This window comes from Neodiprion virginianus, chromosome 2, assembly GCF_021901495.1.
Source record: "Neodiprion virginianus isolate iyNeoVirg1 chromosome 2, iyNeoVirg1.1, whole genome shotgun sequence".
NCBI classification, from domain to species: Eukaryota; Metazoa; Arthropoda; class Insecta; order Hymenoptera; family Diprionidae; genus Neodiprion; species Neodiprion virginianus.
In genome coordinates, this window is record NC_060878.1 from 183295 (window position 1) to 195680 (window position 12386).

The window sequence follows — 12386 nt, forward strand, 5'->3', positions numbered from 1 at the left end:
TAAAGAAAAGTTGCAGCCGATAAAGCTGGGAAAATGAGACGAATTAAAAACTGCAAGTTTGGAGACGCTTAATTGCATAACGAACAGTTGTGACATTATTCAGAAATTGTACAGGCAAAGCTGCGGTGTGGAACACCAAGTTCTGTCACACATCTCTGCCAGTATTGTATTCGTGAGGATACGGTATAAGGTATATCGGGTGTGTTAATTCAATTTTGGGCTGAGCCTATTTTATTCTATTACGCATTAATCGTCTATAAACCACGTTTCGTTCCATCTTCTGTACTACTCTACAGAGAATTTTCCCGAACAATAACATTTGCTTGCCAAATTTTCTTTCTTTTTTTTTTTACCAATTCTGGATTGATCATTCTCACCTTCATTGCCAGCCTAGAACAAGTATTAGCGTTGGTGTGTCAAATATAAGCATGCTGAACGAATGCCGTGGCGTATATAGTTGTTGGACGAAAATGGAGACGCATTACCTACAGACACAGCGCGTATAATTTATTAGCAGAAGAAAACACGCGCATGAACATTCTAAAACGTCTTGCGTTTGCGTTGAATGCTAAGAGTCTATCTATAATCCGATAGTCTCGCCACTGCCGTTCAAGTGTGAAGCGTTTCGGTTGGCAATTATTATCATTCCATGGCTATATGCAAGGACAAGGTCTATTATAAGGAAAAGTGAATGGTTCTTGCGATCTGTTATTGCGTAGCATTCATCACGGACCCGTCAATGCAAAATAATAAAAGTAGCATGATCCGATGCTCAGGCATGGTATTTTTTCTAGGCCTTTCGCCGGAATAGAATACACCTATCCCCATGCCAATTCGACCGTCTTATCCCTTATCATTGATTGATAAGGTACGATTAATTATGTTGTTGGTAAAAGAACGACAAAGCCAACTTAAATACCGTTTCTGTCGACAAGTTTGCTTCGGTCGATCGTGTGTCTAGGGACATTCCGTCATTACCGACTTTAACATTTAGTGGTTTAGATATGGATAAGGTTTCGCTACGGTATTCGTTAGAATTTCAATTTTACACGTCGAGGATTGCGATAGCTAATATAACAGCAGTTTGTGTAGACATTTGAAAAATCGAGTCCCAATTATAGACCTTTTTGGTTCTACCTGTTTGATCCTTACTTCTGAAATTACCAAAAAATTTATTTTTAGTGTCCAACCCTCTAGCAATTGGATTTAGTCATCGAAAAATTCACAACTTGTTCCGTAAATTTATAATTTTGGCGAATGAAAGGGTCAATAATTGGGTCTAAACGTGTCAATAACTGGTACACTTACCTTAAACGCTTTTGTTTTAGCTCAATAAATTGCAGGCAATTTTGTCTGCACAATCGACGCTCGTATTCTATTAATTGAGCGTTTCCGTATCTGCATGACGAACTCGGAATAATGTTCCAACTGATAATCCTACGGAGGGATGGGTGACATGAAGATGATAACTTCAACAGTACGTATTCAATTACAATATATTCACTTCGGAGTTAGTGCAACACAATTGAATCAAGTAATAACTTGGCAACAGCACCCCCGTGAAAATAAACATTATATGGTTAGTTTGCTCGTGTCAGTAAAGTAAGAGATTCCAGTTACGTACGTATCCATATAGCGGAGGGGCGAATGTGTTCGTTTTAACGACGTGACAGTCCGGTCTAGATAAAAAGTTTGCAACTTCCTGCAACGAAGACAAGGTAGGCACTTGAAACTAATCACCCTTCATAATCCCTCACCGTTTAAATAGCCTTGGTCAAGCCATTTACTTAAGTGGCTTAGGCTTTGTTTCATATAATCGTGATATATTTTACTTGATTTTGCAAATTCCTTCGTTCACCGAACACATTGACAGACAATTAAAAGCATCAAGATTCGGCTGCCATCACGTTTTGCAATAATTTATTTAACTAAGCCACGTTCTATGATATTATTAATGCAACTCTTTGTACGGTCATGGTTGATCGTAGCTTACAGTCTAATAACGAACAAGTCGGCTATGATAATCAACATCTGTATCGCAACCGCCTAATAAGAGCGGAACACCGTCACATTTTTATGAGAATGGAAAAAACGAGGAAGATTTTAGTTTCTGGAGTAAAGTGGAGACTGTCGATAATCATGCGAGTGTGATGGTTTCCTCGAGGAAGCTCGCCGAGTTTCAGGGACTCGTGAATGAACAGCACAGGGATGTCCACGAGTTGATGAATGACTTGCAGAGTGTTATAGATCAAGAGAATCCACACTCTGATACTCTTAAATCCACACTTCAAATCGAAGTTGATACCTTATTAGTTTTTTATGAAAAAAAAAAAAAAAACTGTTATTAGGTATATGTCATACATATAAACTTTTTTCAGGTCAATTGATAGATAAGCACTATGAGTAGTGAGTATTTAAAGCTGATTTCTCCGCTGGTTGGAGATGAAACTGACTGGGGTTGAACTATCCACCGGGTGAAACCGTCCTTCGGATTGAAAAATCCGAAAGTGTTTCCGGCAAGAGGAATTCACGCGGGCAACGGAGCTCCCTGGCAGTGGTCACTGATCGTTTTCAGATCCAACTGATCGCTAACAACGATGTAAATACCAGACAAGCAGCGGAGACTGGTGCATCTTCACCGTCTATAATACCGATGTTTACGTCTGCACACGTAAAAAGGTACAAAAGTTTTCCGTATTTGCGTACAGCGGGCAGTTTGTTCTTCAGAATTAACTGTGTAGGAAAATGCGACAATTGTACCAATGCCATAGCTGACGATGAGCTGATCGTAATCGGAACTGTCAATAGAAAAGTGAGTTTTCAAATTTGTAGGCGTACGTATTGGTCACTTTATAAGCAATAATCAGATCAGCTGTAATATCTGTTATATCTTCCGAAGTGCGGCAAGCATGGTGTTTCATAATGTGGTCAACAACTGTTTGCAGTATACTCGTAAACACAGGAATGAAAGGGATTATACTGCAAGCGGACCACACAAAGGTAAGGTTGTGTGGCTCGCTCTAAATAGGGTTCTTTGAAGAGAATTTTAAAACAATATTGTTCAGCTGTCACATGACGACCTCAAATGGTATAAATCCAGTACAATCAGTAACATTGATTCGATGGCTTGCACGCGGCAGATAAAAATCTTCAACGATAATGTCCATCATGTATGTAATCGCAAAGATTACCAGACTAGATTGATACAAATTTTCATTTCCTAATCAAAAAATCTGACTGTCGTCTTTACTTATCAATACGTGTTTTTATTGTGATGACGCGTGTATTGGCAAATCTCGGCTATAAATATGGAATACGAAGAAGATGAGATCGAGCATTTTCACGGTCGCCAAGTAAACCGACGTAAGTTCAACGATGAACGCTCCATAAAATCTAACCACTCTCAAGTCTGGCAGTATCCACGTGCATGGCATCAATTTTGTTTGTTTCCGTTTCTTTACAGGACGGCTATGCTGCGTCTTTGGATAATCGCAGCCTGTGCGGCCACAGCCGTATTCGCCGGAGTAGACAGATTCGACAACTACAAGGTATTCGCCGTAACTCCCAACACTACGGCTCATTTGAATTTACTCAGGGAACTCGGTGAAACTGAAAACGGCGTAAGTCACCCCTCCACTACCTTTATACTGAAATAACTTGTAAGATTGGCTCGCTTCGAGAAGAAACGCGTGTAGGCCAAAACCAATTTTTACGCAGCACTAACATGTGCAACGATGTTATTTACTTGACACGCAGTTTGATCTATGGAACAATCCAGCTCGCCTCGACGCACCGGTTCACATTATGGTGCCACCGCATCGGCTTTATGAGTTCGAAGAATACATGAACGTAGTGGGCGCGCATTACACTACCTACATCGAAGATGTGCAGAAATTGATAGACGCTGAGAATGGCCCGCTCCAATCACGGGACGGTAGCTTCGGGTGGACGAGCTATCACACTTTGAATGAAATCTACGAATGGCTGGAATCTTTGGCCGTTAAGTATCCGGAAAACGTCGAAGTGGTGGTAGCTGGCTCGACCTACGAAGATCGTGAAATAAAGGGCATTAAAATTTCATTCGGGTCCGACAATCCTGGGATCTTCATCGAAGGTGGTATCCACGCTCGGGAATGGATTTCACCAGCAACCGTGACTTACATCACCAATGAACTTTTGACCAGCACGGATCCCGACGTTAGAGAATTGGCCGATAGACACGACTGGTACATTTTTCCCGTTTTCAATCCGGACGGTTACGCGCACACACATTCCAGCGTAAGTCTCAGTCTTTTCTATAATGTGCAGTTGTGCGGTATTATGTCACAGTCGCGTATTACATCAACGAGAACTTGAAGGAAGTTTGTTTTTCCGAATGATTACCTTCAGCATAGTATTGCTCCAAGTTTTCTTTTTGTTTGCCCGTTTGTTCGAAAAAAAAACAACAAAGTATTGACGAATGCCTCGATTAAATCCTCGAACTGATTATACTCTACTTTTAATTTGACAGAGCCGTTTGTGGCGAAAGACGCGGTCCCGAGTGAGCGCCTTGTGCCGTGGAGCTGACCCAAACAGAAACTGGGGATTCCAGTGGAACAGTAAGACATTTTAAATTGAAACTAATGACGGAAATCGTGAATTCGAGTAAAAGAACAACGGCTTCCCGATATATCCTGAAATTTTCAGCCGGTGGCGCGAGCAGCTTACCCTGCGTGGACACGTACGCCGGTTCGGGACCTTTTTCCGAAATTGAAACCAAATCCGCATCCGAGTACATAGACTCTATCAGCGATAAATTCTACGCGTACATATCATTTCACAGCTATACCCAGTTGTTACTCATACCGTACGGACACACCACGGATCATCTAGACAACTATGACGAATTGGCAAGTATACATGCATACCGTGCTTATCAATATGACAATTTAGAACCAGGCGAGGAATGTAATGCGGGTATTTATTTGTTTCCTGCAGTACGAAATTGGAATCATAACTGCTGAGGCTCTCCAACAGAGATACGGAACAACGTACACGGTCGGAAATATTGCCGAAACTATCTGTAAGTACGAAAATCAGTTTAAATATAGAATTTTCGAAAATTCGTATGTACTGCACAATGTAATGACAAAGTCACTTAATTTGCAAACAGTCAATCTACGGAAAATGTGTAAGTAAATTTTTACGTTCAACTTGATCCAAACAGATGTTGCCACCGGAGCATCCGTAGACTGGGTTAAGGCCACGTACAATACGCCCATTACCTACATTTACGAATTGAGGGATCTTGGCCGATGGGGATTCCTTTTGCCCGCCGCGCAAATTATTCCCACTGGGGAAGAAACTCTGGACTCACTCGTGGCGATGTTCAAGGCTGCCAAGGCACGTGGACACGGCGTATAAACTTGATGGAAGACAGTTAGCAGGTCACTACTGCCACTTTTGCAATGTCAACGTCTCGAGCATACATACTTTCATTTTGAATTTCCAATTGCAACAGGGTTTTTTATATTCACCAGAAGCCAGAAATCCTGTAGTACCTACTGAACTTTGTACATGGCATATTGTTCACTCTGTGTCTATCTTACTTTTCGAACATCACTTTATCTAATGTGAATAAATACGCGTATGTGTAAGAGTATTTGCAAATTAAATGGCATTTGTGATTTACAATTTTACACCTGTATTGTCATTACAAGTAGAATAAATGACCTGCAAGTAAGTCACCTAGCAGTTCTGTTAACCAATGTCCTTCTGACGGACAAGTAAAAATCTCGTATTTTTGACTAATCCGTTAGTCAACAAACAAATGGTAGATAAGGAAGTTGGTTGGCCAAAAATAAAAAATTTCAATAATCTTATTACAGAATGCTTGTACATATTGCATTCATTGAATTGTTATATTCGTAAGCTACGAGAATCTCCTTATAAATACGAACATAGACGATACTGGAATTATTGACAGATGCTTAGATGTCGATGCTTTATTTTAGATTGCGTCAAAATTGTTAGAAGTCTATCAGATTCATTCAATTTCAATTATTCGCCATTTTCTAAAATTCCACTAAAAAAATTCTTGTATTGTGTTGGAATGGTTAAATACTCAACGTCATAACATTGCACCGAAATTAACGACGATTAATAAATGGGCGTTCATTAATCGCCTACCGAAAGAAACAAAATCAGTTTCAGTAACCTTGTATAAAATATTCTTCGGCATAGAGGGAGCCGTTATAGATTAAAATCGAACTAATTTCCCATATTTCAATAATTTTACAAAGATTTGAAATGAAGCATCGATATCCAATTGTAAGATTTCGTTCACAATTCCAGCATTTTTTATTTTTGTGTATTTCGAGAGATCTTCGTAGCTTACAAATATGATAATTCGATAAGTTCTCGGTGTAAGTACGACTGCGCGTTGACGGATGAATTTAAAGTAGGTGACCCCTGGGCAAACTTATGCGACAGGGGACTCATTACAGTTTTTTACTTTTCACATTTCCCACCATCCCAGCATTCTGATTGGTTTGAAAAGTTCAGTCAACCAATTAGAATGCTTGGATGGTGGGAAATGTGAAAAGTGAAATTACATAATCGACCTCCAGAACTCTGCGCGTAAGTGGGGGGGGGGGGGGGGGCTGGGTGGGTCGAGGCCGTAAGAAGACGCCTTACCGACCGGTAGCTTCTTTATCGGTGGGAGCGGTTTAACACGCAATCCCATAAGCAATCCAAAACCCCATTAGGGTAACAGTCTGCAACAGTCTTCAGTTTACGGTCTGTGACAGGCGATAGAATTAATGAAAAGTATTGTTTATTTGTCACCTTATAAGCCTAAGTTTTCTTTTCAAACACTTGACTAACACTGCTAAGGAAAGAGAAAAAATATTCGCCGGTATCAAAATCGCCCACTTGTAATCTTTCATCCCAGAGAAGAAGACGAAGAAAGTCATCGAGACTGTCAATTGTCCGAAGACAATCTCATCCCTAGATCGTCATTTGTTTCATTTTTGTTTGCAAACAGTAAAGCCAGTCAGTCATCTATCTTTTGTAGCGCGTCACTAATACCACAGCTCCTCTAAAGAGTAATAATCTTATTACGCGAATAATTCATCACCGAACTCATCGAACTCCGAACGATCATTTATTCGTTAGACTAGATAGCATCCCGCTGTGATCCAGGTCTTCAAGACCGAATAAGTTACGCAGGAAAGCTTGCAGTGCTCTTTCATCAAGTAGGTTCGACAACAGAAAGGTTTTCACGGTTTTGGGTTTGAGTACCGACATTTTAGGTAACGTATGTCAATCGCTGCTATCTTCCTCCCGACAGATCGATTCGATTATCTGTTAATATCGAACATTTCCTCGGAAATACTGTTAAAAATTGAATTACTATCAGTTTCACGACTCTACGTATACGTGCATTGTATGTACGCATACATATAATAGTATACAAAGGGGGAAATAACTCACCGAATAGACGCGTCAGTAGGCTTATGAATTAATTACAATCAACTGAAATAATGAAAAGTAACTGAATTAATGAAAATTACTAAAAATGAATTGAAATATTGAAAATTGACTGAGATGTAACTGAATTATAGAAAATTAATTCAATTTTTTGAATCAGTTTGGATTCGTGCCAGAATTATCTGTTTACAGAGAAAAAAAATCAAAATGAAATAAGAAGTCAAGTTTAATTAAATAAAAATCGTTTCAACTAACAGGAAATACAAAAAAATTCATCGATATTTTTTTCGAGTGAGAATTCGAGTAAATAAGCGAGAAAAAAATTTTAATTCATGAATTGAAATGAAGTAAGTCGAATCGAAGAAATCTGTTTGAGTTAAAAAAAATTATTTGACAGTAAAAAAGTTAAGTTGAATTGCATGAATTAATTGTAATTAATTCAACTCGAAAAATTATCGCATCAGTCAAATCTTGAGTTATTTCCCCCTCGTGGTATACTCAGGAAGATAAAATAAACTTCACCGAGTGTATGCTTTGCAATTACATAGTTGACAAATAGTTAATCGTTATACGTGTGGCTGTATTAATTACATTAATCTCAAATATTATTGGACGGTGGTTATCTTAAGCGAGTTCTAAACCCAAATGCATCCGAATTCACAACAGTTTGCTAATCGTAAGGATCTTATCTAATCCCGATCCCATTATACAACCGCGTGCTTAATTTACGATCATTATCCTATTACAAGCGCACTGGTAAATATGCGACAATACAATAGCATAGAATTTTAAAATAAGTAACAGTATTATAAAGACAAATATACAGAGTGAATTCCCAACGACTACATTGCACGTTCTGTCGTCTGCTAATTATAAGATTTAATGCACGCGCGCTACAATGCGAGAGCGACACGACTGTTTGTCAGGGCGAATAACCGTCATAGATGACTGGTTGCCACGATGTATGTAACCTCACAAATTTTTACCGTTGTGAACTGTGAGTAATTGTCACTGACAACTGTCAAAAATTTGGGGTTACACACATTGCGACCAACTAGCGTTTAAATTTATGACGCTTGGTCGCCCGCCACTCTCCGATTATAGCGCGTGCGCATTAAATTTCAGCAGACAACGGAACGTACAATCCGTAGGAATTGAATCTGTATATTAGCGAAATGAAAGCTATAGGTTGTATGTATTGTAGGTATGTGTGTATGCATTGAGAGTTTTGTCAAGATCGTTTGGACGCTCTAAAATCACACAGACCTATTGATTTTGTTTTTTTTTTTTTTTTTTCAAGAAAATGACAACACTTGGAGCAATTTGAGATCGAGGGCTTTATTATTCATAGTTTTAAGAATATTTGTCTCTTTACTTCGATGTGCATATAACTATGTTGGCCTGTAAGGCCTTAATCTTCATGTTCTCGATGAAACTGTTCAAGCAACATTTCTGAATGTCGCGACGAAAGAAATCCCAGTGTGTTCTCACGGTTCAATATGGAGTCATTTTTATCCAAATGTATTATCATGCTATCGTTTTTTTTATCGATTTCATTCAAATAATGGGAGTTTGATTTTGCTGCGCGGTAAAAGAAGGCGAACAAATCGAGCTTCTGACGTATAATATTAGACAATGAAAATTACATGGTATTTCAGGGCTGCTAACTGGAAGTTAAACGGCTTTCAAGAATCGAACAGGTTCGAAAATGCCACCGTCGAACGCGATGGAAAATGATAAGAAAAGATTGCGAAATCAATTTACCAAAGACGAGCGAACACGGCTTTTGGCCATTATGGGGGAATACGGACCTCTGCTTGACGATAAAAATATATCAATCCTCAGCCGTAAAGAGATTTGGGAGATCATTGAGAACAAGTTCAATGAGAATGGCCATTCTGGTCGTACTTCGGCACAGCTCAAGAAGTATTGGCAGAATTACAAATACCACAGCAAACGTGCCAAGATTATTCATAAGGTAATCTAGATAATCTGTACATGTAACTCTTACTGCACAATCCACGTTTGCTTACAATCAATTTCGTCGCGATGACAGGGATTAAAAGGGAGATAACTCAATTTGAATGTTTCCAGAAACGCAGTAATAATTGAAATATTAAGTACATACCTCATAGTCTTTATCTGATCGATCCTTTTAAAAACGTTCGTGCTAGCGTGGTAGCGGTGTGATTTTATTTTATTGAAAAATATTTCATTTCTAAAGGACCATTTACGCATGTCGAGTATCAAAGTTTTTATATCTTCGTTAGCGGTAATTTTGGTCAGTCAAGCACTTTGCTGAAACTTTTTATTACAACTTTATCGAGGCTTATTTTCACATTCCACTCCGATTATTATATTCCTGAACTCGGGGATGGAAAATTTACGGAGCGAATCTAGATCTTTAAATCACACATATATAGCACAGATTGTTATCCGAGTGTCTTAGACACGTACAGTCCTCTAGATGTTTTATCATTATCAGAATGTCCTCACGAGTTTATTGTTTATTGCAAACGATAGGAAATCCCAAAGACTATGAGTCCGACGACTCGGCAAATGGTTAAAATGTTGGCAAAGGTGAACCCTGAAGAGTGGGCACAATACGACGTTAAAATTAACGTGGCATCGAGAAAACAACCAGCTGACTCACCAAAGCCGTCTCCTCCATTGGCAAACTATTCTTCGCCGCTGTTTTATAGCGGCTTAAATACAGGGGTATCCGAACGGCGAGAAGAAGACTATTCACCGATTGTCAGAAAACCTAATCTTCCACCTCAAAGACATTTCAAGTCATTCGCTGCTGAACGTGAGCACGATTGCACTTTCACACTACACCCGACGCCTGGCATCATTATATCACGTGTGTAAATTTCTCTGCAATTGTTCCAGCATTTCCGTCCACACATGAACCAACGGTAATGTCCAGAAGCGAAGGTGTTTGCGTTAAGGATAAAAATGAAATTTCTGACAGCGATTTGATTGTCTCGACGACCGACGGTCAGGACCAGGGTAGCAGTGTTACGGTCTCGGTAATATGTCCGGAAATTCCATCGCAAATTCGATCGATTTTTAGGAAAAGGAACATACCTCTGGATAACGACGGCTCGAATTTCGGATCGATTTACGCCAATGAAAAGGAACGCGTAACAGAGGGTAGAAATTCACCCGAGGACTTTCGTCATGTCGGTAGGCCTACACGAGCGAGTAATGGAAACGATTCCGTTGTTGTTAACGAGGGGCATCGACACGGTATCATTGGAATGTTTGAAGCAAGTAAACCTGAACGCTTGGCGGTGAACAGGTCGGATTATTTCGAAAGGAGGTGCGGAGGATACGATCAGCCACCGGCAGCGGGTGAACCGTTAGATCGATACGCGGCTGTATCTCGTCAAATAGCGAGTGAAAAACAAATGCTCACAAATACAATAGAGGCGACAACGAATGGAGAAAGTAAATATGATTTTGTTAGAAATTTGCCGACCGATTGCGAGATCGTTGACGATACGCGAACCGCGAAGGGTGATCTTTCAAAGGGTTGTCGTTCAGTGGATAAATTTTGTACGCCTTCTGCGATAAATGGAGGAAATGAAACGAGGATGGTTCAAATGGCCGGAAATGCTGATACTGTGTCGACTGGAAGTGGTGTTAAAAAATCACCAGGCAGACAAGTTGTTAGAAACATTAACAACGACACGGAAGACATTGATTACTCGGAGTTGAACGAAATACTGAAACAGCTTGCCGACGTCCGGAGCTTCAAGCGTACGGAGATTCTCGACGATGTTACAGAGATGACGGAGTCGTTCGGATTAGAGGGAAGTGTTCATTCCGGAGGAGATTCACGCGAGGCTTTAATCCCGTTCATTAGTGAAAAAAGCGAACCGGACGAGACGAAGAATATGCCGAATTGTAAGGATCTAGCGGCGCGGGATTTCTTACGATTGAAACTGTATCTGAGGCTACTTCGCAATGTTGGTCAACCTGGAAGTAGGTGGTATCTCGACATGCTGCGAAAGTTCCAGCCCCTTCTTTCTACCGCGAATGGTACAATTGATAAGCGCAACACGGACAAGGACCAAAACAACGATGGCGATCGGGGAAGAAAATTGGACGCCCCAAACATAGCGGGCAATTTGAGAGTTAGAAGGGTGTCGTCCATGACGCTCGGAGCTGTCGATGATAATGAAGTTCAACGTGAGATTAAAGTGGAATCATCGGAGGAGGAACAGGAAACACCACCCGTTACTTCTAGTTTACTTAACGGTAGCCATAAAAGCATTTAATTTCAAATTATAGGTATAATCAAACGGATTGAATATCGCACGTATGAAATTTTGGTAATTTTACCTATTTCTTCAACTTCAAGCCAACAACGCCGAGGACAGTCGAGTCGTAAATTCCATCAGTTATCTGGTAAAAGCGAAGCTGCAGTGTGCAAAATTGGAATTGGATCATCAGCTGAAACTACAAGAGTTAGAGGTATGATTAAATCATCATCTCGAAGGAGTTGTTATTTTCACGAAACAAAAATATTTATCGTTATGAAACGTATTGTGTTTGGGAAAAAGATGGAGGAGAAGGCGTTGAAGGTGAAAATAGCCGAGATGACGGTTCACGAAACTAAACTACGAATCCAAGCTCTGATCGAGGAAAGGCTCCGTGGTAGAGAACTTGACGAATTACGCCTGGCTCAGATGAATGCCGAAAAAGTGAGTATGTTATATGTTCACGTATACGAGGATGATCGTGTGGGAAAACTGTTCGAATATTTGTGCAATTTCTTCAGATTCGACATTCTGTTGAAAGCTCATATCGGTCCGTTTTTTCTAGGCCATTACGGGTGTGCGGTCACGTATAAGTTGCCCCAGAAATACCTATAATATTATTTCCATTCTTAATCGAGTCTTGTCTGG

At 40.0% G+C, this 12386-nt stretch overlaps 1 protein-coding gene across 1 annotated transcript; it reads left to right on the plus strand.

Annotated features, from left to right (window-relative positions):
• The first annotated feature begins 3308 nt into the window (after nucleotides 1-3308).
• Nucleotides 3309-5678, plus strand: LOC124297432 (zinc carboxypeptidase-like). Its single transcript, XM_046748473.1, has 7 exons — nucleotides 3309-3363; nucleotides 3464-3620; nucleotides 3757-4278; nucleotides 4511-4598; nucleotides 4687-4889; nucleotides 4978-5062; nucleotides 5207-5678. The coding sequence occupies exons 2-7, from the start codon at nucleotides 3471-3473 to the stop codon at nucleotides 5401-5403; spliced, it is 1245 nt and encodes a 414-aa protein (XP_046604429.1). The 5' UTR covers nucleotides 3309-3363; nucleotides 3464-3470; the 3' UTR covers nucleotides 5404-5678.
• The last annotated feature ends 6708 nt before the right edge of the window (nucleotides 5679-12386 follow it).

What these genes read in the sequence shown, in the direction of transcription:
- LOC124297432 (XM_046748473.1), top strand. Translation starts at nt 3,471, where the DNA reads ATGCTGCGTCTTTGGATAATCGCAGCCTGTGCGGCCACAGCCGTATTC. An exon ending in TCGGTGAAACTGAAAACGGC is followed by an intron (nt 3,621 to 3,756) that starts GTAAGTCACCCC and finishes CTTGACACGCAG; the next exon opens with TTTGATCTATGGAACAATCC. An exon ending in CTGGGGATTCCAGTGGAACA is followed by an intron (nt 4,599 to 4,686) that starts GTAAGACATTTT and finishes TGAAATTTTCAG; the next exon opens with CCGGTGGCGCGAGCAGCTTA.